This window comes from Mus caroli, unplaced genomic scaffold (genome assembly GCF_978045245.1).
Source record: "Mus caroli unplaced genomic scaffold, Mus_caroli_1 scaffold_14, whole genome shotgun sequence".
In the NCBI taxonomy this organism is placed as follows: Eukaryota; Metazoa; Chordata; class Mammalia; order Rodentia; family Muridae; genus Mus; species Mus caroli.
In genome coordinates this window covers 71,702,392-71,729,322 of record NW_028227269.1, presented here as the reverse complement: position 1 = coordinate 71,729,322, position 26,931 = coordinate 71,702,392, and the positions used below count along the sequence as shown (strand labels likewise).

Sequence of the window (26,931 nt, the reverse complement as noted above, 5' to 3'; positions counted from 1 at the left end):
ATCGAATAAGATCAACTTTCAACCAAAAGTTATCAAAAAGGATAAGGAAGGACACTTCATACTGGACAAGGGAAAAAAATCTACCAAGATGAACTGTCAATTCTGAACATTCATCCTCCAAATGCAAGGGCACCCACATTCATAAAAGAATCTTTAATAAAGCTTAAAGCACACATCACACCCCACACAATAATAGTGGGAGATTTTAAGACCCCACTCTCAGCAATGCTCAGATCATGGAAACAGAAACTAAACAGAGATACACTGAAACTAACAAGTTATGAACCAAATGGGTCTAACATATATATTAAAATCATGTTCTACAAACATAATGGAAATATTAATGATCATTTTTCTCACTGTGCCTGAAATTAGCATTTTCTTAATGTTTAACTTCAAATAGTTTTTTTTTTTAAAGATTTATTTATTGATTATATGTAAGTACACTGTAGCTGTCCTCAGACACTCCAGAAGAGGGCGCCAGATCTCGTTACAGATGGTTGTGAGCCACCATGTGGTTGCTGGGATTTGAACTCCGGACCTTCGGAAGAGCAGTCGGGTGCTCTTACCCGCTGAGCCATCTCTCCAGCCCCCAAAGAGTTTTTACTATTTTGAAATTTTAAAAATATACTTATAAAATAATTTCTCTCCTAGAAACACTGATAATCTTTTTAAAGTAAACTTATAGTTAGACAATGTACACAGATATATAATGTGTTTTAAGTACTTTCTCAGTATGTCAGGTGGTATCATACAAGGGCTTTTGAATATATTTGTTAGTGATTCATTTTTAATATTTTATGCTTAATTCCCAAAGAATATTTATTATGTTTGAAAACAATTTAGTATTCAACATTAGATATAGGATCCTCAGTTATGCATACTATTAAATGTTCATTAACGATATTTTTAGGGTATGAAGGGATATGAATACAAAAGTTGAACAAAATATTTTAGTATTATTTGATTCTCCAAATACTCATTAATGTTTGATATATAAAATGCATTTAAATTACAAAAAAGTGCCAAGGGAATGCTTCCTCACCACACTATTTAGTGAAGTTAAGGCACTTCAACCTATAAAATTCATGTGCTCTGTAATGACAAATATGAGGAAAATAATCCTCTCAAAAATGCCTTCCTACTTCTCCCAGAAGCCAAGATTGCCAAATAAAATCACAGTACCAGGTGTGTGGGACACCTCCCCTCAAGTTGTTGATCAGAGTGTGCTATAGACTCCCCCCAAAATAGAGACTTTTGCCTCTGCTGACCAGAACTTAATGATAAGACCCTATTGCTAGAAATACCACCTAATTTTGTCCTAAGACATGGAGAAATCTAGCTTCCTCCCTGCTGACTAGCTTTCATAGCACCAGATGATGTGGTGTAGGCTGCTGTCGGTGCAGGAAAGGTGTCAACAGTTTTACTGAGAAGTGAACAATAATGAGCAGGTTGGTAAGATAAGCTCAAAGGGTGATGGTGGCATGAATGTTAATGGGCGTAACCAACAACTTTCTGACTGAGGTTAAGTAAGGCCGGCTCCACAGGAGGAAAAGGCCTGTCTGGCACTATATATCTGGCTAAGAACCACAGTTAGGGAACTCACAGGTATCAAGGGTAAACCTATTATTCTGTTAAACAGACATCAAACGTCTCAAAATTCCCATCTCTATACCTACAGCTCTCAGATATCAGCACAAAAGTTTCTTTGTGTAATGGATGGTGACTAAGGCAGAACCTCACACCCATTGCTCAACCATAAAGATGACATCAGTATCATCACCACCACTGCCACCCCCTACAAGGCTCAGGAACCATCCCAGAAGAGGGAGCAAGAAGATTTTTAAGAGCCAGAGATCAGAAGGGACTAGAGTTTCTGAAAGTGCTCTGAAAATGACAGGACCACTGCACTCATAAACTCATGGCATGTGTGGCTGCTTGTACAAGATAAAGCTGGGAAACATCCTAAGACGAAGGGAGGGGTAGCTCTTAAAGGATGAGCCCCTGATATGTCAACCATGCTCCAGTGGACCACACCCAGGAATATATGGCTAACACAAACTGGATGTGGTGGGTTATCACAAAAGATACAAACTTGGGAGGGGTGTGGAGGGAGGAGTGGGTCTGGGAAGAATAATGAGGTAAATATGATCAAAATGTATTATATTAATCTCTCAAAGAATTAAAATACACTTTTAAGTGTCTTCCAAGTTATGGATATGCTTGGGTAATGTTCTTGTTTCACTTCCATTGCTATGGCAGAGAGGAGCTTAAGGGAGAAAGGGGTTTATTTCAGCTAACACTTTGAGACCATAGTCCATCACTGTGAAGAAGTCAGGGCAAGAACTCCAAGTAGCTAGCTGACATCCTGTATCAGAGCAGAAAGAAATGAATGCACATGTATACTTGCTCACATTCACCCTGATTGCCACTTAGCTCAGGACCCCTAGTCAGCAAGGGTGACTTCCCCCCACAGACATGCCCACAGGCCAACTCAACAGACAGACTGACATTCTTCCTATGTGATATGATTCTAGGTTGTCAAGTTGATGACAATGAAAACTAACCATCATATTTGATATCATATGTTTATGGACTGAGACCAATATTTGGTGGAATTTGACTATTAAATAATCAGAATTCCAATTAAAGATATTACCATAAAAATTGTGCTTATTACATCTTGACTTTTATCAATAAAATTACAGCAAGTTGCTTAATCTCATGATATAAGTATCGCATAAAGCTCTTAAGTTTGTCACTTGGCCTGAACGGCCTAAACTATCTACTAAGTGACCTCTGATCTAGAACACTGACTGCCAGCTTCAGAGGCTTGGCAGGCAAATGTAAACTAGTGAAGCAGTCAGTGGTAGTGGTGAGAAGCACAGGGAGGTGGTGAGTGAAAATGCAGGGAGGACAGCAACAAGCCCAGGGATGTGGTGAGCTATAGCCCAGCTTTTCTATCTAAAAGCATTTATATACAAGTTGTTCTGAAACAACCCAAATAATGTGCACTGATACTGGTTATGAGGCACAAATGATGTAGTTATCCACTCTAAATAAGGCTGTAAGAACTGTCTCCATGTAGTCATCCTTTAATACATAAACAGTAGGATTATAAGGGAATACTTACATGCCTTTCTAAATGCTGCACGGCTCCCTCCTCTTTCATGTAGAGTTTGAGTACAGAACTGATGACTTAAGTGTAGGGCCACCCTAACCTTAACTGAAGATTCCTAGAACATGGATTTTTGATAAATCCAGTAGAAAATGTGAGCTCATTGATATACAGTGTTTATATTCTGAGACTCTTCCGGACTCATATGAACCAAGGCCACCACCCGTGCATTTTGTGATGTATGTGTATTCCAGACTATTATTATTTGCTTAAAGCAAGTCATCTTCTATGTAATAAACTATAGAACTCTTAGGGTATCAATGAGATCATCCACTGAACATCATTTATATCCCACAGGGTTAGACCCTTGCTCTGTAAAACTTCCTTGAGGTCTTTTTGAAATGGGATTACCAAGTCACCTCTGTAGCATGGCCGCTGGAGCATGGCTGTGGAGCCTTGGCACTGGAGTTTAACGCCTAGCTCTAAGGCTTTTAAGTTATTGTACTTAAAATACAATAACTCTCTCTGCTCCTGGCAGGTTACTGGACACCTCTATCTGCTAGAACACAGGAGACAGGAATGGAATTGTTTGTAAGGATTGGAAAAGCATGAAGCCCGGTGCCTGGCACAAAAGCCATACAACGGCTATTTCTGTACTAGTGCTAGAGGAGATACTTGTAGATGAAAGACCTGCACACTGTCTCTAGGAGGACATCACTGGGAGGGTGAGAAAGAAGTACAGAATTTAGTTTAGAATATGGCCATTTTTCACCGACATGTTCTTTCTCCATTTCATTTAATCCAACAGAGTAGGTAAAGATTTCTAAGTCAGATGCAAAACAAAGCTTGAATTTTATTAATTAGTTCATGAATTATAGGTATATTGATTTCTGTCCACGAGTGCAGTAAGGCCCTAGCTGTGGGCTCATTTTCATCACTTCTTCATCAGATTTACAGATTGGATATAGAAGCGTGAACTACCAATTAGCAACAACCTAACATAAGAAATACTACATGCTCACTCCATAGTGGATTTAGATTAAGAAGTAACTTGACCTAATTCTAGCTTTTTACTAATTTACATATATAATCTTGGCATATTCAACTTCTTGGTTTTCTCATTTATCAAAGATGAGAAGTATGACTTCTAGCAAGGAAGTTTGGTCCCACAAGATGCACCGAAATGGATCCCCACCCAATAAAGATGGTATTGTTACATATGACTATTAACACTAACATAACCAAAGACTTGATTCATTTAACTCTTATGTCCATAAAGTTAGCATTTGTTGTGACAGAAATTTGATAGAATATCCTTTAATTTCCTGGAAAAGCCTATGTTCCATACGCAGGGGCCCATGCAACAGACTCACACAGGCTGGGATGCTCATGCTTCTGTCCAACGCACACCCAAACTACACAAAACCACAAGCACAGTAAAATCCCTTGAAGCTTTGGTGGAAAACTACATCAGTCTATAATTTATGCAGAGAAATTCACTTACATGGTACCTTTTCCAGTCTCAACATCTCATCATAAAATGAGCTCACATTGGCAGTGAAAGGTGCCATTGATGCATTAAGTTTTATTAGCTCACGTCTTTGACTCTGACATTAAAGCAGGTGAATGCCTGGCTCTGGTTTATCATGACTGGAGCTCACAGCTGGGAACCACATTAGGTCTGCCTCACTTTGCATGGCTCAAAACAGTCCCCCAGACTCTTACTGCTGAGCAAGGGCCACATCACAGTTGTGCTTTCTTGACACGGCCTGCTGCTAGGATGAAACATATCCACTTGTCTGTACCACTATTAATAAGACATTAGGGGAAAAACAGAAGTTTTTATAGGGAAAATATAGGCTTGGATAATAACACTGAATGTTATAATCAAAAAGGCATTTGGAAAATATGTTCCAGAAAAACACTAGAAGGAGGAAGAGGAAGAGGAGGAGGAGGAGGAGGAGGAGGAGGAGAAAAAAAAACCCACAAACATGTACCATAAAGTCAGGCTTTATTTTTTAAAAAAATGTGTAGTCAACTCCATACATAGGCAAATCATTTATTTCTTTTCTGTCAGATGAGGTTTAATGCTCTTCATCCCTGTCTAAAGAACAGAAGTAAAAAATAAACCTCTTCCATGAATCTATCTGCAACACATTTCTCAGCTTGGTCCAGATGCAACAAGCACCTGAGCACAGCAGCAGTGGTAGTGTGCTGTGCAGCTGGTGCGCTGTGCAGCTGCTGGGCTGGGACTTTACACACCTCTATACTTTCAAACCCCTTGGTTTGGCTCCACGATCCAGATCTTATACATGAGAAAATACAGGTTATCTGGGCTGCCAGAAGAGCCCACTGAACGCATCCTGGAGCGCTCTGTGACAAGCAAGAGAAGAAGTATAGCCGCCAGCAAGATCCTGTGGAGATGCAGCCCGGACGTGGTTTAAATACCTGAAAGAAAACAAAAAGTACACCATTGATGTGAAGACCGTAAGCCAGTGACATTCTGCAAAGCAAGTGTAAAACTGATTCCACATTTGGAAAGGAATTCCGAGATTGAAATGTTCAGGTTCACACACACATATATATGGATTGCCCAACTACTACTAAGTTACAAAGGACAATGAATTCTAATAGTCCTTATAATCTATACATTTGGATGAAATGTTAAAATATCCACTCTTTCACCATTTCCAGTACTGATTCGTTTTGTTGGAAGCTATTTAGACATCCAGCGAATACTGTCCTTTCCAGCACGCTCCTGATAAATACACAGCATGACACTATTATGCTACTAACATTTCTACGAAAGCTTTTTGTTGTTTTGTTTTGTTTTGCTTTGTTTCGGTTTTTCCAGACAAGATTTCTCTGTGTAGCCCTGGCTGTCCTGGAACTCACTTTGTAGACCAGGCTGGCCTCGAACTCAGAAATCCGCCTACCTCTGCCTCCCAAGTGTTGGGATTAAAGGTGTACACCACCACTGCCCAGCTTTACAAAAGCATTGTAAAGCAAAACCTTACATATGGAAAACAAGCACACTCAGGAAGAGAGCACACAATAGTTCAAAATCACCTCGGTATCGCAAGAGCATATTGTCTCTGTCCTTGCAAGCAGAGGGACCTTAGAAATTACGCGTCCAAGAAGCCTGGGACAGAGCCTCAGCTGAGAATAATGACCTGAATGAAGAGTCATAGTTATACAGTCCTAAGTACAGAAGCACTGAACCCATCTCAAAAGGCAGAACAACAATGTTTCTTCAATCTCAGCTTTTTTACCAATGAAAAATTAATGCCTTCATAAAAATAGATAAAACAGGCCTAAAAACTCAGAGGATCTCAGCCAAGGACTGACTTGTCAGCCGGACAGCTGCACTGCAGGAAAGAATAATTCCAGCCTTGCTTTAATGCCTCTGCAGGAAGCCACACGGGCCCTGGAAACAAAGCTCCTTCGCCCACTTTCAGAATTACAGGTACGATAAATGAATAAATCAGGAAGCAGGACATTTTAATAGCTTGGAACCTTTTCTACTTATTCATTCAAACTTCCTGTGTGTCAAGATCTTAATGCATGAGCAACTTCTTATTTCTACCATAATAACAAGTCAGTTTTTTGTTTGTGCATGTTTTAATAAGCTTGTATGATAAGACATGTATGGCAACTTAAGGGATCAAATAGAAGACGCTGTCAAAATGAGACAGGTCAAACTCCTGGAATTGGCTATAATTTATTCACACTGCCACAAATCATGGTCTTAACTCAAATCTTTGCTTTTCTGCCAAGGGGTAAAAGTCAAAGGAGAAAGAAATGAATGTTTATTGAGCAAAAATTTAAAACTATTTGGGTAGTATATTTATAGCATACAAGTTATTTGTACATCTACCCTCAAAGCTTATTTATAAATTATAATATTTATAGTAGTGGATACTCTATGTAATATAATCATATAGTTATATACAACTACAGGATCATATGAAATGTATAGAAATGAAAACCTGGAAAGATAAAATGAAGCATGAATCATGCCATGCTACCTGCCTCTAAGGATGCATCCGACCTCAGAAACTTAGGTGTTGCTGATGAGCTCCAGGTAGAGCCTTAAGTCTCACAGGAGCTGGACAGGAATGAACTGAATCTACACATAACTACAATGTTATTTTCTTATTACTCTCCCAGAGCACAATAAAATGCCAACTGTTTAGGATTCCGCTGGTTAGGGCAGGGTATGGTGGTGCACGCCTTTAATCTCAGCACTCAAGAGGCAGAGGCAAGCAGATCTCTGAGTTTGAGGCCAGCCTGGTCTACAGAGTGTGTCTAGGACAGCCAGAGTTACAAAGTAATCCTGTCCCCCCCAAAACAAGGGCAAACAAAACAACCCCAAAAGGATTTCTATCAACAAACAAGGCGCATGGTGAGCTGCCTCAGAAACTCTAACTCTACTCCTAACACCGCAAACTCAATGCTAACCACACAAGTAAGTAATGGAATTTAAATCCTCCCATTTTTGACTTGTGTTTTAACTGATTTTTATCCACAAACCAAATAATGGCACACTACTCTCTCCCCAGATCCTGAAAAGAAAGGTCCCATTTGGTTCAGACCCAGTAGAATCCAAGCACTGCAGTGTTTGTCAACAGTCAGAAAACAACTGTCACAAATGGAATTGGCTTTCCCAGCTGTAATAAAAATCCATGTGCAGCTAACTATTGATTCACAGCATTTGGTCTGGCTTGGCAAGTCCAGTACACACACTTGAGTGTGCATCCAGCGTTTTATATGCTACGCTGAGAAGCCTGAAACAGCTGCACAGCTGGCAGGCAAGCCCAGGCCCCGTAAAATACCTAAAGCAGTTGCATCTTCTAATTTATGATGGTGCACTGTTTCCATAAAGAGTATATAAAACAGTTCAGCTTTTATAAGGAAAATGTAATAAACAGTCATACTCATTGAGGCCATAAATGCATTTTTTAAAAGTTTATCTAAAATGATTAATTAGTGTTTGAAAACAGTCATAATCCAATGCAGTGAGCAAATATTGTTAAAGTTGAGTTATTAGTGGTAAGTTGTGCGATTCTCATTGCCAAAATAAGTCAATGAAAGTTCTTGGCATAGCACTGAAGACGATGCATTTCCCTGTGCAGTCACTTACACTAAGCATGTCTGGGATCGTGGTCTTTAAGAGTCCTCCCTACTTAGATTGCTCTTTTTGATCTCCAGAACTATACAAAACTTTTACTGTTAACTGTTTCAAAATATTTGAACCAAGGCAATCTATATTAATTCCATTTAGAAATATAGTTGATCTTACTATTTGGTTGTAGGGTTTTGTTTCTTGGTGTTTTATTCACTGTTTAAATCCTTTAATAATTCTGGTATACCGAAGCTCTTTAAGGATCTGCCACACTAGAGCCAGATATCAAGGACTTTGGGTTTTGCCTACTTCCCCCACCTGCCTCCGCACCTCTGTTTATTCTTCTGTGATCATTACAAATGACATCTCTTAGGATTATGTCAGAGGTCAACAACATTTAATGTATATTATTTTATAACAAAACAAGAAATATAACTTATGCAAATTCATTTTGAGAAATCAAGCTTCCTGGGTCCTGGACATAACAGCTCTACTTAGCCAATGCCAAGACACTAGTTGTGCTTTTCATGGCTTTATTTTAAATATCTATTAAGTCTTATACATAGAAACCAGTGTGGGGTTGCTTATTTTGGTAGCTATAGCCCTATTTTTACTGAAAACAGACTAAATTCAATTTTTAAAAAAATCAGTATTTTCTTAATAAAGCATAACAGTATACTTTCAAAAGCGTTTATAATTCTTATGTAGAGAACATCTTGAACTCTAACTTACGCATGCTCTGTCTAAGTCACCTTCCTTTGCTACTATGCATCATAGTCACTATTGGGCCCTGGAGATGGAGGAGGAAAAATGAACAGTGGACCTTAGAGGAGAAAGGAGTTGAAACATTAGACTTGATGGCTTTTCTGGGCTTCAAGTTAAATCATCATTTTTCCATCTCCCTTTTAGCAGTTTTTACTCCCCAGTAGGTGGTATAATTACACTTTGCTTCAGAAAGCCTTTGTTTCCTCAGGTCTGGGCTCCTCTTACCATTTCCTTTCCCTTCAGAGCCCTGCACTGACCATCTGGCAGACACCTTGGACTCGGCTCCTTCTGCTGCTGGTCAAACAGAGCTCCCAGGAAGGGCCAGAGTGCAGAGCAAGCCAGCAGTGCCACTACAAGCAACAGTCACAGCCTCTATGTGATAAACCCTGGAACATGCCCCTGGAACAAGTTTTAGAATTGAAATGGAAATAAAAATGGTTTCATATGAGTTGCTTCTCTTTTAAATTACTAGGCCCTGTTTCGACCTGCATTCTGAACTGGTTCAAAGTAAGAAAGGCAGTGAAGCCTAGAGAATAAGACCTGCTTCTTGAAGAACAGAGTGAGCTTTCCGCATGCTTCACTTTGAGACTGGGTCTTCCTACATTTCCAGGGATGGCCTCAAACTACTGAGTTCAAGTGATCTTCCTGTCACAGGCTCATAACACTGTACCAGGCAGTAGGGCACCCATTTAAAGTTTGCATTTAACACCATGAGTTAACAGACCTACCCTATACAGTTCTGTGTTCCAGATGTCAAGACTAAGCAAGAGTGCTTAGAAATGTAAGGACTTCATCCCATGAGCTTGGATGGTCTTGCTGGTAGAACATAACTAAGATGTTCAAGGCCCTGGTTTCAATCCCGAGTACTGCACTACCCTATGGCCCACAATGTTTAGACATAACTTTACAATATTTTCATTGGACCAGGGAGATAACTTAGTCACTAAAGTGTTGTTATGCAAGCTGAGGACCCAAGTTCGATTTCTGGCACACACATAAAAGATAGGTGTGGTGTGATACATATTTCAATCCCAGTGCTAAGAAGGTAGAGACAGGAAGATGGGTGGAGCCAGCCTTGCTATCCTGGTGAGCGAGAGCAATGTGACACCTATTTTAAAGGAGGTGGATGATGCTCCTGAGGATAATACACTGGCCACTACACGTGTACATGTAGGTACACCTACACCCACAGACATACATGCAACACCTCACAAAAACAACTAAAAACAACAACAATTACATACTCAGACTAGTGTTAAAATGCAACATTCTTTAAAATTAAATATATCACTTAACTAAATATATCCCTTAATGTGCTAGCCTAACTAAGCACAACAATAGAATAAGATTGAATGGATAACTGTATATGCAAAGATAAATGAAGAAGCTACTATGATTCCAATGCTGTCCAGAATTCTGCAGGTAGTCTGACTATTAAAGCACATGGCTTCATGAAGTCCAACGTAATAACATAACTTCCATGGATGGTTATCCCGTCACTCTTTATTGGTCTAGCCAGTGAATAAGGATTCAAGGCGAAAAAGAAGCTCAATAAATAATAAATAATAAATAAAGCTGTTTCACATTTATACCAACATACTCAGGGAGAAAGAGCAATTATGCCAGATGTTTAAGCCATCTCAAAAGCAAGGCTTAGCTCTGGAAATCCATAGGCACACCAGGATTTACTACTCAGTCCAGACCATTACACAGATTCTAACATCAGCTGAAGTAAACAACAATGTACTGCTACCCAAGGCTATACTATGCATTTTAGGATAAAGTAGCTATCACTGTAAATTTATAATCATGTAATGCAACTAATGTCTCCTTGATTTGAGTATAAACTAAAGAACAGAGAAGCCCTAGCTATTTAAGTATGGTGGCAGTGTTGGATATCCCTACAGATTGACCTCTAAGGATAGATTCTGTATAAATAATAGACATAAACATAGGAATATCTTAAGAATTGGGGCACTACAGTGTTTTGAATGTAGATTGTTCCCCACTGTATTTGAATACTTGGTCTCTGGTTAATGGTGCTGTTTTGGGAGAAGTTGTAGGGAGAGTTAACCTTTCAGGAGAAAATACACCATTGGGAATAAGCTTTCAGACTTCATATATTTGACACACGTCCTGGTTGCTCCCTCCTTGAGGTTAAGGTTGAGAGAATCTGATCTCTCAGCCACCTGCTTCTTGCTGTCATGCATCCGCACCATGATAAATTCTTATCCCTCTGGAGCCATGAGACAAATAAATTCTTCCTTCTATAAGCTACCTTGTGGTGTTTTACCACAGCAACAGAAAAGCATTTAATATAGGCACTGTAACATAAACTTGGATAAATTTACCACTATCCACAACAGCCAACAGACCAAATGATTTTTCATAAATATTGAAAATATTTACCAAAATCAGAAGGTATTTATTTAAAAAACAAATTATTACATATTTGGCTAATTTTAGTATAAAACTTGAAACTGTAAAGAAAACAAAACCCACTGGGCAGTGGTGGCTCACATCATTAGTCCTAACACTTGGGAGGCAGAGGCAGGTGGATTTCTGAGGCCAGCCTGGTCTACAGAGTGAGTTCCAGGACAGCCAGGGCTACACAGAGAAACCCAGTCTTGAAAAACAAACAGGAAAGCAAAATACAATACATAAGATGTGTATATGAGCCGGGTGTGGTGGCGCACGCCTTTAGTCCCAGCACTCGGGAGGCAGAGGCAGGTGGATTTCTGAGTTCGAGGCCAGCCTGGTCTACAAAGTGAGTGCCAGGACAGCCAGGGCTACACAGAGAAACCCTGTCTCGGAAAAAAAAAAAAAAAAAGAAAGAAAAAGAAAAAGAAAAAAAAAAGATGTGTATATGAATAAAGAAAGCTTTATTTATGAACTTGGTAGAGTAAAAGATTATATAATGACTAACAAATACAGAAATTGTAATATTCTATACTCAACATCCTCTCAAAGTGTAATTTTTGTTTTATGAGAGCAGATATATTATGCTCTCTGTATATTATATAAGGAAGGCTATACATGGCTCTATCATAAGCCATCAAAATTTTGCTACATTGTACCAGACATCATGGATCCCACGTTCTATGACCTGACACTTCCTTTGCACACTTTATTTCCAAGGTTACTGCCTTGTTTGCATCATGACTGCTTCTCCTTCCTCTTATTCCACAGATCATCTCACTGCCACCAATGCATCTTCTTTCAGATCTTGACCATCTTTGCTTTACTGTTTATGCTGAGATCTTTACTTTACTGTTTATGCTGAGTTTGTTATTGTGTTCTGTACTGTCTTTGACATGGAGCCCAGAACAGCTGGATTCACTATGCAGCCCACGCTGGTGTGAAACTCAAGATTCTCCTGTCTCAGCTTCCCATATGCTGGGTAACAGGTGTGTAGCCCCACACTGGGCCATTGTCATCATTCAAGGATTACTGCTAACAGTGTCAGAACTGACTCAGAGTGTACACATTCCATTTCAGTCTTTCCATAGCTACTCAATTATTCTCAGGACAAAGATCTCCCCCGACTCTTACATAAATAGACATTAATTGGCTCCAGGCTCTAAAGAATCAGCTCCAAACTCCACAGCCTACCATTCATGGTTTATTATATGTGATTCCAGTTCACATTTCCAAACATATTTTCCCATTAATCATCTCCATTACCCTGAAGTAAAGCCAAAGTCAATCAGGAAGTTTTTGTTTTTCACTGTTAAACCCTCATAACTTCCCTTTCTACACACTGACTCCTGTTGTGTCTGCCTTGGAATGCACAGAGAGTGACTATACTCTAACAAAATCACAGTCATGTATCAGCCACTCAATTCTGAACAAGTAAGAGAAGCTCCCCTGTCCCACACAGAAAATGATTATAACAAAACAAATCAAGTAATTTTTACAAAACATTTTAAACTATGGATATGAGGGGAAGTGCATATGAGCAAAGTGTCTACAGGTGCCAGAAGAAGGTGATAATCCTGGAGCTGGAGTTATAGGTGGTTGTGAGCCACCATAAATGGTCCTCTGCAAAAGCAATATAAGCTTTAACTATCTCTCCAGGCCCCAAGTAAAGTAATCTTAAAAGAAATCTTTTAGGTACCAGAAATTACATTAGAAGTCAAAATAAGGGGGGTGAACTTCCTTCCTAGCTGATTTTATGTACCAGTGATTGACTATCCACATGGAGATAAGAGACAGGCCTCAGGCAGATCCAAGGAAAGAAACTGGAACTGACCTTGGCCCTGCATATAACCTATCTCTCTAAACTTTTGTCTGCTCTGTAAAGCCTGCTATAGAAAATACTCACTCACCAGCCCAGAAGCAGCCAGAAGAAGCTTGTAATAAAGCTTACAACTCATCTAAGACAGGAATAAACACAGGAATCACAGAAATAACAAAATAACGTCACTCATGGAAAACAAACAAACAAACACAGAGATACAGTGAATATGAATAGCAAATTAAACAACCAGATCCACAGGCCAGAGAATAATCTGAAAGAAATGAGTATTTAATGTCAAAAGAGATGAAGAAGTAGATATCATAAGGCAAGAAAAGGACAGTATTGAGAAAATAGTCATTAAGAAAAATCAAGAGGCTTGGGTTGCTTCTGGTCTGTGCCAGTTTACCTTGGGCGTGACTTTGCAGCCTGTCCCATAGCGCTCTAATACAGCCAGGATTCCAGGATCGCAGGATCCCAGAGTCCCAGGAGCTTGGTCACACACACCAAGATCTCAGGGTCCCAGAGGCAGCTTGAATCCCAGGAACTCTGATACACCCAGAATCTCAGGATCACAGAGACAGCTAGAATATGAGGAGTTCTGATATAATCAGGATTATAGGAAGGAAAGGATCTAGTCAGATAGAGAGAGCAGGTAGCACTAGAGATATTCAGATGGCGGGAGGCAAGCATACAAACATAAGCATCAAAACCAAGGTTACCTGGCACCATCAGAACCCAATTCTCTCATCATAGCAATTCCTGGATACAACATCACACCAGAAAAGCAAGACTCAGAATGAAAATCACTTCTCACAATAATGATAGAGGTCTTTAAGAAGAACATAAATAGCTCCCTTAAAAAAATACAGGAGAACACAGGTAAACAGCTAAAAGTCCTTAGAAAACACAAAAATCCCTTAAAGAATTACAGGAAAACACAACCAAACAGGTGAAGAAAATGAATAAAACCATCCAATATCTAAAAATGGATATAGAAACAATAAAGAAATCACAAAGGGAGATAACCTGGAGTTAGAAAACTTAGGAAAGAGATCAGGAGTCATAGATGCAAGCATCATCAACAAAATATAAGAGATAGAAGAGAGAATATCAGGTGCAGAAGATACCATAGAAAACATTGATACAACAATCAAAGAAAATGCGAAATGCAAAAAGCTCCTAACCCAAAACATCCAGGAAATCCAGGACATAATGAGAAGACCAAACCCAAGAATAACAGGTATAAAAGAGAGTGAAGATTCCCAATTTAAAGGACCAGTAAATATCTTCAACAACATTATAGAAGAAAACTTCCCTAACCTAAAGAAAGAGGTACCCATGAACACACAAGAAGCCTACAGAACTTCAAATAGACTGGACCAAAAAAGAAATTCTTCCCATCACATAATCATCAAAACACCAAATGCACCAAACAAAGAAAGGATATTAAAAGCAGTAAGGGGAAAAGATCAAGTAACAAAGGCAGACCTATCAGAATTACACCAGACTTCTCACCAGAGACTATGAAAGCTAGAAGATCCTGGGCAGATGTCATAGAGACCCTAAGAGAACACAAATGCCAGCCCAGGCTACTATACCCATCAAAACTCTCAATTACCATAGACAGAGAAACCAAGATATTCCATGACAAAACCCAATTTACACAATATCTTTCCATAAATCCAGCCCTACAAAGGATAATAGATGGAAAGCATCAACACAAGGAGGGAAACTACAACCTAGAAAAAAGCAGTCATTCAACAAACCCAAAAGAAGATAGCCACACAAACATAATTCCACCTCTAACAACAAAAATAACAGGAAGTAACAATCACTATTCCTTAATATCTCAACATCAATGGACTCAATTCCCCAATAAAGACAGAGAATAACAGACTGGCAATGTAAACAGGACCCAGTATTTTGCTGCATACAGGAAACACACATCAGTGACAAAGACAGACACTACCTCAGAGTAAAGGGCTGCAAAACAATTCTCCAAGCAAATAGTCCCAAGATACAAGCTGGAGTAGCCATTCTAATATCGAATGAAATCGGCTTTCAGCCAAAAGTTATCAAAAAAGATAAGGAGGGACACTCCATACCGGTCCAAGGAAAAAATCTACCAAGATGAACTCTCAATTCTGAACATCTACGCTCCAAATGCAAGGGCACCCACATTCATAAAAGGAACTTTACTAAAGCTCAAAGCACACATTGTACCTTACACAATAATAGTGGACGACTTCAACACCCCACTCTCATCAATGGACAGATCATGGAAACACAAACTAAACAGAGACACAGTGAAACCAATAGAACTTATGAACCAAATGGATTTAATAGATATCTATAGAACATTTCATTCTAAAGCACCTCACAGTACCTTCTCCAAAACTGACAATATAAATCAGTCACGAAATAGCCTTAACAGATACAAGAAGACTGAAATAATCCCATGCACCCTATCAGATCACCACAGATGAAGGCTGGTCTTAAATACCAACAAAAACAACGGAAAGCCTACATACACACAGAAGCTGAACAATGCCCTACTCAATGATAACTTGGTCAAGGAAGAAATAAAGAAATTAAAGATTTTTTAGAATTTAATGGAAATGAAGACACATCATACCAAAACTTATGGGACACAATGAAAGCAGTGGTAAGAGGAAAACTCATAGCTCTAAGTGCCTTCCAAAAGAAACTGGAAAGAGCTTACACTAGCAGCTTGACAGTACACCTAAAACCTGTAGAACAAAAAGAAGCAAATAAACCCAAGAGGAGTAGATGGCAGGAAATAATCAAAATCAGGGCTGAAATCAACGAAATACAAACAAAAAGACCTATACAAAGAATCAACAAAACCAGGAGTTGGTTCTTTGAGAACATGAACAAGATAGATAAACCCTTAGCCAGACTAACCAGAGGGCGCAGAGACAGTATCCAAATTAATAAAATCAGAAATGAAAAGGGAGATATAACAATGGAAACTGTAGAAATCCAAAACACCATCAGATCCTTCTACAAAAGTTTATACTCAACTAAATTGGAAAATCTGGGTGAAATGGACAGTTTTCTAGACACATACCAGGCATCAAAGTTAAAACAGGATCATATAAGCTATCTAAACAGACCCATAACCCCTATAGAAGTAGTCATTAATATCTCAAAAAAAAAAAAAAAAAAAAGCCCAGGACCAGATGGGTTTAATGGAGAATTCTATCAGACCTTTGAAGAAGACCTAATACCAATACTCTTCAAACTATTCCACAAAATAGAAACAGAAGGAACACTACCTAATTCTTTCTATGAAGCCACAATTATGCTTATACCTAAACCACACAAAGACCCAACAAAGGAAGAGAACTTCAGACCAATCCCCCATATAAACACTGATGCAAAAATAATCAATAGAATTCTTGCCAACCAAATCCAGGAACACATCAAAACAATCATTCACCACAATCAAGTTGGCTTCATCCCAGGGATGCAGGGATGGTTTAATATATGGAAATCCATCAATGTAACCCACTACATAAACTAACTCAAAGAAAAAAAAAAACACATGATAATTTCATTAGATGCTGAGAAAGCATTTGACAAAATTCAGCATCCATTCAAGTTAAATGTCTTGGAAAGATCAGGAACTCAAGGCCCATACCTAAACATAGTAAAAGCAATATATAGCAAACCAGTAGCCAATATCAAACTAAATGAAACTTGAAGGAATCCCACTAAAATCAGGGACTACACAAGGCTGCCCACTAGCTCCCTATCTATTCAATATAGTACTTGAAGTTCTAGCTAGAGCAATTAGACAACAAAAGGAGATCAAAAGGATACAAATTGGAAAGTGAGAAGTCAAAATATCACTGTTTGCAGATGATATTATAATATACTTAAGTGACCCCAAAAATTCCACTAGAGAACTCCGAAACCTGATAAACAACTATAGCAAAGTGACTGGATATAAAATTAACTCCAACAAATCAGTAGTCTTCCTCTATTCAAAGGATAAGCAAGTGAGAAAGAAATTAGGGAACTCAGCAGCTGGGGTAGCCTGCACAGGATAAAGCCAGTCAACTATGCTGCATGGGGTAGGGTCATAAACCGCTACACAACCTACCTGAGGAGTACATGACAGCTGCTAATGGTGTGTCTGAGGGTTGATCTAATTGTTTGTTTTGTTTTAAGAGTGTGGCCGTGGTGAATAGACCACGCTCTGTGGATGGCCCCACAGCCACAGGCAGCAGAAATTGGACTCAGTGGGCTAATTAAAGGGGAAGGGCATGACAATGAGACAATGGGAGCTAGGGGGTGGATATGGAAGGAGTTAGGAGAGTAGAGGTGAAATAGGCAAAATACATTGCATGCAATATGATGTTTACAAGGAATTAATATTAACATTTTTAAAAGCTCATCCTTTTTTAGCTGGAATTTAAAACAACACATCAGGGCTTTGGTTAGCAAAGATGAAGACATGAAGTATGGCCATGACAAGAGCTGACAGATGAAAACAATAGGGCAAAAAACCCAATTATCACCCCAGCCTGTGAAGCTGGAGAAGAGGAGAGGATGACTGGAGGACAGGCTGTCCATCAACACTGAAGAAGACGGGTGGGGTTCTGGAGATCAGGGGATGCCCAGCAAAAGCCATTCAGTAGATAGAAAATAGTGTAAAATTACTTCCTTCAAAACATTTTCTTAAATGTGTGCATCTGAAATACTCTGTAGGTTTAGATGCACTCTGTCATGTATGCTGAACTCACTGGGTTAAAAAAAAAAGGCTAAAGACTGCACAGTAGGATGTGACACGTGGGTGGATGAAAGGTATGCAGGACAGGGCACAGCCAAGGCACATCCTCGGGTGCCCTCTCCTTAAAGCTCTGTTTCATATGCTGGAGTCTTACAATGCCAACAGCTTAGAGAAGGCGAATGAAAACAAGAAAAGGCAATGCCAAGCAAAAATAAAATAAATAAATAGTGCTTACTCTTAACTATGAAACATTCTATTTTTAGTGTGTAAAATGAGTTCCTAAACCAGCTAACCCTAAAACATCAATGAGAGTGGAAAAAAAAAATCAGAAAAGCTGCAAGACAGCCGACCTAGTCCACAACAAGTTTAAATGCTGTTGCTTTATGAAGACACAGCTTTCATACTTGCGCCTACAGAAAACCCGCACTCTTCCAAAAGTCAAACCACAACATCACTTGTGGGAAAAGCAGCCTATGCCTACTATCAGACATAATGTGCTAATGCAAGCACCGGGACCAAATGAGGCTCTGCAGGAGCACAGTGTGTAAATAGACCAGTCACTTCATTGCCTAAATATCATGTGAACCAAAAATTTCATGTGTAAATACTTTCCTCGTCTTCTAAAAATTATGCCATTATTTTTAGTATTCTATTTTGTTTCCAGATTACATTTTTTCTGGCAATGCCTTGAAACCATGCATATGTTACTATAACATCATATTGAAGCACACTCTAATAAGTTCCATCTGTGCTGGTTCTTTTTGTCAACTTGACTCAAGTGAGAGTCATCTTGGAAGAGGGCCCTCAACTAAGAAAAATGCCTCCTTCAGATTAGTTAGTGTGGGCAAGTTTGTGGGCATTTTCTTGATGTGGGAGGGCCCAGTCCATTATGGGTGGTGCCATTCCTGGGCAGGTGTCCTGGGTTGAATAAGAAGGCAGGATGAGTGGGCCCTAGGGAACACACCAGTAAGCAGCTTCCCTTCTCCACAGCATCTGTCTCCCTGCCTTCTGGTTCCTTCCTGAACTGGAGGGTGAAATAAGCCCTCTCCTTGAAGTAGAAACTTAAGGGTTCTTTGGAAAGTCAAGTGGATGGTGTTTTCCTGGGGCAAACACATGAAGGAATGTTTAGCTGAAGCAGATACAGGAGAGAGGATGTTCTGCTAAAGTAAGCAGTGAAAGAACGCATGATGAAGGATTCTTTGCCTTTTTTTTTTTTTTTTTGGTTTTTCGAGACAGGGTTTCTCTATGTAGTTCTGGCTGTCCTGGAACTCACTTTGTAGACCAGGCTGGCCTCGAACTCAGAAATCCGCCTGCCTCTGCCTCCCAAGTGCTGGAACTAAAGGCGTGCGCCACGACCGCCCGGCCAAAGGATTCTTTGCTAAGGACACGCATGCATTGGTTGGGACTCCATAGAGACAAAATGCACCCAAAACCTGATGGTGGTGTGCTCCAGTTTCTTGTTGCTTCCTTGGATAGGACTGATTGGCAGAAATGTCAGCTGAGACAGACACATGCTGAGCAAAACCCGTGGAGAACATATGACGTTTGGAGGGTGTATAAAAAGGACTCTTTGGACAGCATCAGAGGCTGAGCTAGGCTTGCTTATAGAGAGAGCTCACTGTCTAAAGCTTGCTGGCCTCATGCCTTTGCTGATCTTTCCTTTGTTAAGAGAGAAACTGCAGAGAACTTCTCCTGGTGCTCCTGTTGGCCCTGGTCCCTCCTGCTGACTCGTGCGGAGGCTGAGGCCGGCTGTCACTGCTAGGTAGTGCCACTGCTGCTGATTCGTGTTTGCTATTCCAATTCTATGGAACTGGACTCTTGGTGTATTTAGTGAGTGGATCAAGCTGCCACTGCTAACCTGTGAACTGAACTGCCAATTTCCGGATAACACAGACAGGAGATGCTCCAAAGAACTTTCTAAACATGTCTACTCCCCTGTATCTTTTCTCTTCCACTAACTCTGCTGGATAGTGGACTACAAGGGAGGCTAAAACATTTAAGAAGCTGGGCGTGGTGGCACACACCTTTGATCCCAGCACTCGGGAGGCAAAGGCAGGCAGATTTCTGAGTTCGAAGCCAGCCTGGTCTCAAAAAAAAAAAAAAAAAGAACCTTCATTAAAAATAGGTTTTGAAAAAAATTGAAGTTACATTTCCTCTCCAAACTGATTTTCATTATCATTGTCGCATCAACAGAAAGAAAACTAGGACATCATCAAATTATGATTTTATAGGAATTTTGATTTTACAAAATGTGCTTCAATATATTACATGGTACATTCTTTATTTTGTTACTCTAAAGGTTAAAAGAAAAACTAAGTACCCCATTCTCTCCTTGAATTCTGTTTTTGAAAGACATGCTAATGGAGCCTTCTGCCCAGCTAGACTACATACTTTACCATGGGCCAGCTGTAAGTTTGCCTGATCCTTCCCTCTTTGTACTCTTTTCAGTGTCACCCAGATTCAGATCAAGTCCCAGTCCAATGGTCCATCTGACCACCTCTGTTGCACTGCCCCCAAAAGCTAGACTTCCACCTGGCACCCCCTGTCTGCCCACAATCTACAGGTCCTTTCAACCTGACATCCAACCTCCCTGCTCAGCCAGATCCTACATATCCTTTGCCACAGTCTCGAGGTGAGGGTACCTGATTCTGTCCTCTCTGCACCCTCCCAATCTCATAAATCTACTTCCAAACTCTAGGCTTAAACCTAGACACACTCTTCATGCTAGGCTACCTTCTAGGTCCATCTGATTTTATTCTGCCTAAGCTATATCTAATGCCTGGGCCCAAACTGGCCTGCCCATCCTGTGCTCTACCTCAACTTGCTCTTTCCACAACAGACGCAGAACTAACAGAAAAGATCCACATGCCCATATCTTCTAGCAAAAGTACAAACAATATGAAAAATCATCCCCTACCCCTCCCAGCCCAATCCATCAGTCCCATAGAAATGCTTGCCAATGAGAATTACCTAGATGAACCCAGGACACAGAATGTAAGAGAGTAATCATAAACCTTACCAAAAAATTCAGGGAGTTTAAAGAAGACACCAAGAAACAGCTCAATGAACACAAAGAGACCAAACATATGAGCGATGCCCAAGAAAGCTCAAACAAAGTCTGAGGGGATGAAGACAGTACAGAATCTGAAAATAAAATTCAACAAAAAAATCAAAAACACAGAAGTGGACTCAAACTGAAAAAAAAGAATGGAATTTAAAACCTAATTACACAACTAGAAAACTCAAGGGGAACTGTTATAAGTAGGATGGATCAAGCAGAAGACAGAATTCAAGGACTCAAAGATAAAGCAGAGGTTCTAAACAAAACAAATAAAGAACATGAACAAATTTTACAAACACAGGAAAGGAACACACAAGAGATGTGGGATGCCATAAAAAGACCAAGCCTTCTAACTACAGGCACAGGTAAGAGTAGTCACAGAGCAGAGCTTCAACACAGAAGAAAACTTCCCCAAACTAAGAAAAAACATACTCACACAGACACAAGAGCACACCAACAGACAAGACCAGAGAAGGAAAGAAACTCTCTGCAGTGTTATCCATAGTTAAAACACCAAGCATACAGAACAAAGAAGAGCATTGAAAGCTGGAAGAGAAAACACACACATCACATACGAAGGAAAACCCTTCAGAAAAACAGCTGATTTATCAGTGGAAACTTGGAAAGCCAGAAGAGCCTGGAGCAATGCATTCCAAGTCCTAAAAGGCCATGACAGCCAACAAAGAGTAATGTTCCCAGAAATACTATATGCCACATTTGAAGGAGAAAGAAAAAACTTCCTATGATATAATCATCCTAGAAAATTTACATCCAACAGATCAAACCTAAAGAAAATACAGGAAGCAATATTTTTGGGTTGGAAAGAGGAATGAATATTGCCAAAAAGCTGTAGAAAAAACCTCTAAAATTACTCAAACACTAAATACCACTGAGAGCACAAATACCATCAACATTCAACAACACAATTAGTGTAATCAACAAACACCTTTTAATAACTTTAAATATAAACAGTGCCAATTCTCCAATCAAAAAGATATATGAATGAATCAAGAATGAATTAAGAGCCGGGCAGTGGTGGTACACGCCTTTAAGCCCAGCACTTGGGAGGCAGAGGTAGGCAGATTTCTAAGTTCGAGGTCCGCCTGGTCTACAGAGTGAGTTCCAGGACAGCCAGGACTATGCAGGGAAACCCTGTCTCGAAAAACCAAAAACCAAAACAAAACAAAAAACAAACAAACAAACAAAAAAGAATGAATTAAGAAACAAAATCCATCTAACTGTGGTCTACAAGAAATTCAGCTTTAAAGACAGGCTGTGGCTTTGAGTGTAAGAATAGACAAAAATACTTCAGTCAAACAAATGGGACCAGGAAGTAAGCAGACATACAATCCCAATGTCTGACAAAATAACTTTCACATTGAAAATTTAACACTAAAGATATAAAAGGATACTTTATTCTAATAAAGAGAACAACTAGCCAAAAAAACTAGCCACATTACTATCCTAAACATGTATTTACCAAACTCTGGTGTACTCAACTTCATAAAAAGTATACTAGTGGAATTAAAGACACAGATTAATATAAATCCATTAACAGTAGATGATTTCAATACTCTATTTTCTCCAACAGACAAAAAATAAACAGAGAATCATCAGAATTAAGTGACATCATACACTGAATGGACTTAATAGGTTACACACTATTCGAGCTAAACACCAAAGAGTATACATTTTATTCAACAGCACATAGAGGCTTCTCTAAAACAGACAACATCTGAGGACACAAAACAAATCTTTATAAATTCAGAGAAACTGAAATAACCTCTGGTATTCTATCTGACCATAACATATTAAAACAAAAATTAACAGCAAAAACAAAAACAAACCCAAAGCAAACAAAAAACTCCAGTAAGTACACACAGTCATGGAGAGTAAACAATTCATTACTGAATAATGAACAGGTCAAAAAGAAATCAAGAAACATTAAAAATGTTCTGGAACAAAAACATTGAAAATGGAAACGCAATTTAACAAAACCTCTGGTACACAATGAAAGTAGCCCTACTAGGGAAATTTATAGCTGTAAGTGTCTCCATTTAAGAAAACAAAACAAAACAAAAAACAAACAAACAAACAAAAAAAGGGCACAAATGAATGACTTAATGGTATCATTCAAAAAGTTGGAAAAACAAGGACAAACAAAACCACAACCTAGTAGACACCAAGAAATAATAAAAACCAGAACTGAAATACATGAAATAGGAAGAAAATAAAACACAGAACCAACAAGTTTGTGAGCTGGGTCTTCAAGACCTTAAAGAGCAATGACAGACTCTTGGCCCCACTGGCCAAAAGAAAGAAAGAAAGGACTCAAATGGACAGAACCTGAAATGAACAGGGAAACATTTAATAGACAGCAATGAAATTCAGATATTATAAAGGAATATTTTAAAAATCTGTACTCTTTTAAGTTGGAAAAGAAATAGACAAATCTCTAGATTCTGCCAAACCACAAAAATTAGATCAAGAAGCTATCAACAAGCCTAAGAGACACATAACAAATGGGGAGACTGAAATGAGGAGATAAAAGCCTCCAACTAAAAAAATCCAGGACCAGATGGATTCACAAGAGAATTCTAGCAGACTTTCAAAGATCTATAGCCAGTCCCTCTTAAACTATTCAAAAAAGAGAAACAGAAGGAACAGCCACAACCCCCTAGTTGTATTACAGTAATCCCCAAGCTAAGTAAAGACAACAAGAGAAGAAAGCCACAGGCCAATATTCCCAATGAACATACATTCAAAATGCTCAATAAAGTACTTGCAAACAGAATACAGATATGCATCAAAAAGATTATCTACCATTATCAAGTTGGCTTTATCCAGGAGAAGCAAGGATGATTCAACATTCTCAAGTCAATAAATTTAATAAGCTACATAAACGGACTAAAGACAAAAATCACATGATCATCTCAATAGATGCTGAAAAAGCCTTTGACAAAAACTAACATATCTTTATGATAAAAGTTCATGAGAGAGTAGTAATGGAAGGAATACATCTTAATAAAAGCTATATATAAGAAACCCACAGACAACATCATTCAAATAAGGAAAATACATTTCACTAGAATCTTTCATATAAACTCTATATTTTCCCTAACAAAGAGCTCTGAATTGAGATCAAAATTACCTACTGCCTCTCTACCGTAGTAAAATTTCTAATGACTGAGTATGAATGACATCAGCTTCATGACTACAATCTCAGCTCCTGGGAGACTGGGACAGGAGTCTGAGACATCAGGATCAGAAGTTTAAGAGTAAGTGGATAAGTGGATTAGAGTAAGTTGGAGGCCAGCCTGAGCTAAATGACATCATGTCTTTAAAAAACCAAGAATTCCAGGGATTGCTACTCATCTCTCAAACAAACAAACAAACAAACAAACAAACAAACAGAACAACAACAAAAACAAAAAAAACATTCTAAACAGAGTAAGGAGCTGTGGTTTGGGAAATACTTGTTCTTAAAGTTCACCTTGTTCAAGAAATTAAAGCACCATGACTTCAGTGAGAGCCTTGGGCCTGGGCCTGGGCCTGGGCCTTGGGATGGCTCTCAGGGCTTTCTTAGGAGCTCTGCAGCTGAGTCACGTCTTCACTTAATTGCATCAACTGAATTTTTCATTAGCTGACCATTTATTTATTTTATTGGCTTTGGGAAACTGCTACAATCATACTTACAGTAAGAATTTTCTAAGCATGTATTTCCTTAGGGTGAACAAAGTTCAATCTCTTTAAATGTTATGCTTGCAAGAACCGTCCTTGGAGTCAGTACTCATTTCCCTACAAAATGACAAATGGTCCTTCTCACAACAGTCAGAAACTCTGAGATAACTTCACATAGAAAACTGCTGAGTTGTGAAAATGTAAATTAAAGTGCCTGCTTACTAGAACTTTTTTGACTCCTTTTGGTGGGACAAATCAATGTATCCTGCAAACTAAGAACCAGGCATACATTTTCACTAGTTTAACTAAGCATCACAGTTATATCTAAACAAACTATTATATCTGTCACCTTTAGTAATTTTAAAGCATTAACATGCCCAATCAACCTTCCTGTCCATTGAAAGAAACATCCTGTTACCTGCTGCATTTTTTCCTATATTTCACTTTCTGGGACTGAGTGACAAAATCACAAGACGATTTTCAGTTTAAATCTGAAAACACAAATCCATTGTAAACATTGTAATAAACCACTATGCTTATTATTATTTCTACAACTACACTGGGGCAAATACAGAAAAGACTATAACAAATGGGGTCAGAAAGGTGGCTCCGTGTAAAGATGCCTACCACTACACTTGGTGACTGACTGCAAGCCCTGGAATCCGTAAAGTTCAGAGAGGAGCAACTCCCAGAAGTTGTCCTCTGACCACACATACAATGCATCATGTACACAAGTGTGCACACGTGTAAGCAATACACTCACACATATTATTTGTATGCTATGTGCACAAGCACACAGTAGATAGATGTAAAAAAATAACTATAACCCATGAAATAAGAACATGGGTTTTGGCCTGGAAGATGGCTCAGAGTGTAAAAGCACTAACTATAAGCCTGATGATATGCGTTAGATCCCCCAGAACACACATAAAAAACAGATGCAGGGCCTGATGTAGTGATGTATGCCTTTGATCCCATCATTCAGCAGACAGAGGGAGGCAGATCTCTGTTCAAGGACGTCTTGGTCTACATAGCAAGTTTTAGGCCAGCCAGGGCTACATAGTGAGATCCTTTCTACATGTGTGATCGTAGCATTCTGACAGCAAGATGAGGGTTGGACACTCATCCCCCTGATGCACACGTAAGCAGCATAGCATCAGAGACAAGAGGGACTCTGTCTAAACCAGGCAGAAACTTCTCCTAAGACCCCAACAAGTGTGCCATGGCATGGGGACACCCATGATGCCCTGACACACAAATGTACTAAATGTACGCTTTAATATTATAGGGATATAAAGTTTAAGACTACAATTGATAATGTTAATTGCAAAAGACTGAAACTGTTTAATGATGTAGCATTACCCCTGGTTTGTTCTCTTTTTGAAACTCTTCGCTCGAGACAGTCATTTTAGATTGTAGTGGCTCCCACAAAACATGCAGAAAAAATATGTGGGAGAGAGAACAGGTTCAAAAGGCTCTCAGTCATCTTTCTACTACTTACAGTAACTCACTCATATTTAACTAACAAACAAATACAAGACATTGATAAGGTATATGGAAAGATTAGATCATTGGGTTAGCTTTACAAAATATTTTCCTATGTATGTTCTTGTTTGATCTTGATAAGAATCCAGAAATCAATGAAAGGGGTAAAGGAAAATATTTTCAATTATAAGCCGAAAGTCAAAGTTCAAAGATAATTTGCTCAAGATACCGTCACCTCTGATGATAGGGAGCGGTTGACAGAAGCCAGAGTCAAACTATATATAATGTAATTACCAGAAGGATGGATTAGGCAGCAAAGACATTTGTGACCAAGCTGAAAAACCTGACTTCAGTTTCTGGACCACAGATGATGGGAGGAGAGAGCTGACTCACACATGTTGACCTCTGACCTCCATAAATGTGTTGTGGTATGCATGCAGTGCACACATGCATTTATACACATTCACATGGACATAATAGATAAACTTTTTACATTTGCTACTGAATAAAAGAAAAAGGAGATGGAGAATAGCTAGAAAATGGGCATAAAGTTTTAGTTAAACAAAACAAGTATAAGAGATCAAACCTGTAGGCAACAAAATCTCAGTGTACTCTTAAAAACTCATCAAACATGTAAAACACATGCCAAGAGGTCTTACCAAAACAAAATAATTTGAAGGGAGGCTAGCCATCTCAG

The 26,931-nt window shown here is 39.1% G+C and overlaps 1 protein-coding gene across 1 annotated transcript in view; it reads right to left on the bottom strand.

The window, feature by feature from the left end:
• Positions 1-5,118: 5,118 nt before the first annotated feature.
• Positions 5,119-26,931, bottom strand: part of Mnat1 (MNAT1 component of CDK activating kinase) — a 145,031-nt gene continuing 123,218 nt past the window's right edge. The window contains exon 8 of the mRNA XM_085830458.1: positions 5,119-5,566. Within this exon, the coding sequence (XP_085686584.1) occupies positions 5,446-5,566 (121 nt within the window). The 3' untranslated portion in view covers positions 5,119-5,445. The remainder of the gene's footprint in view (positions 5,567-26,931) is intronic.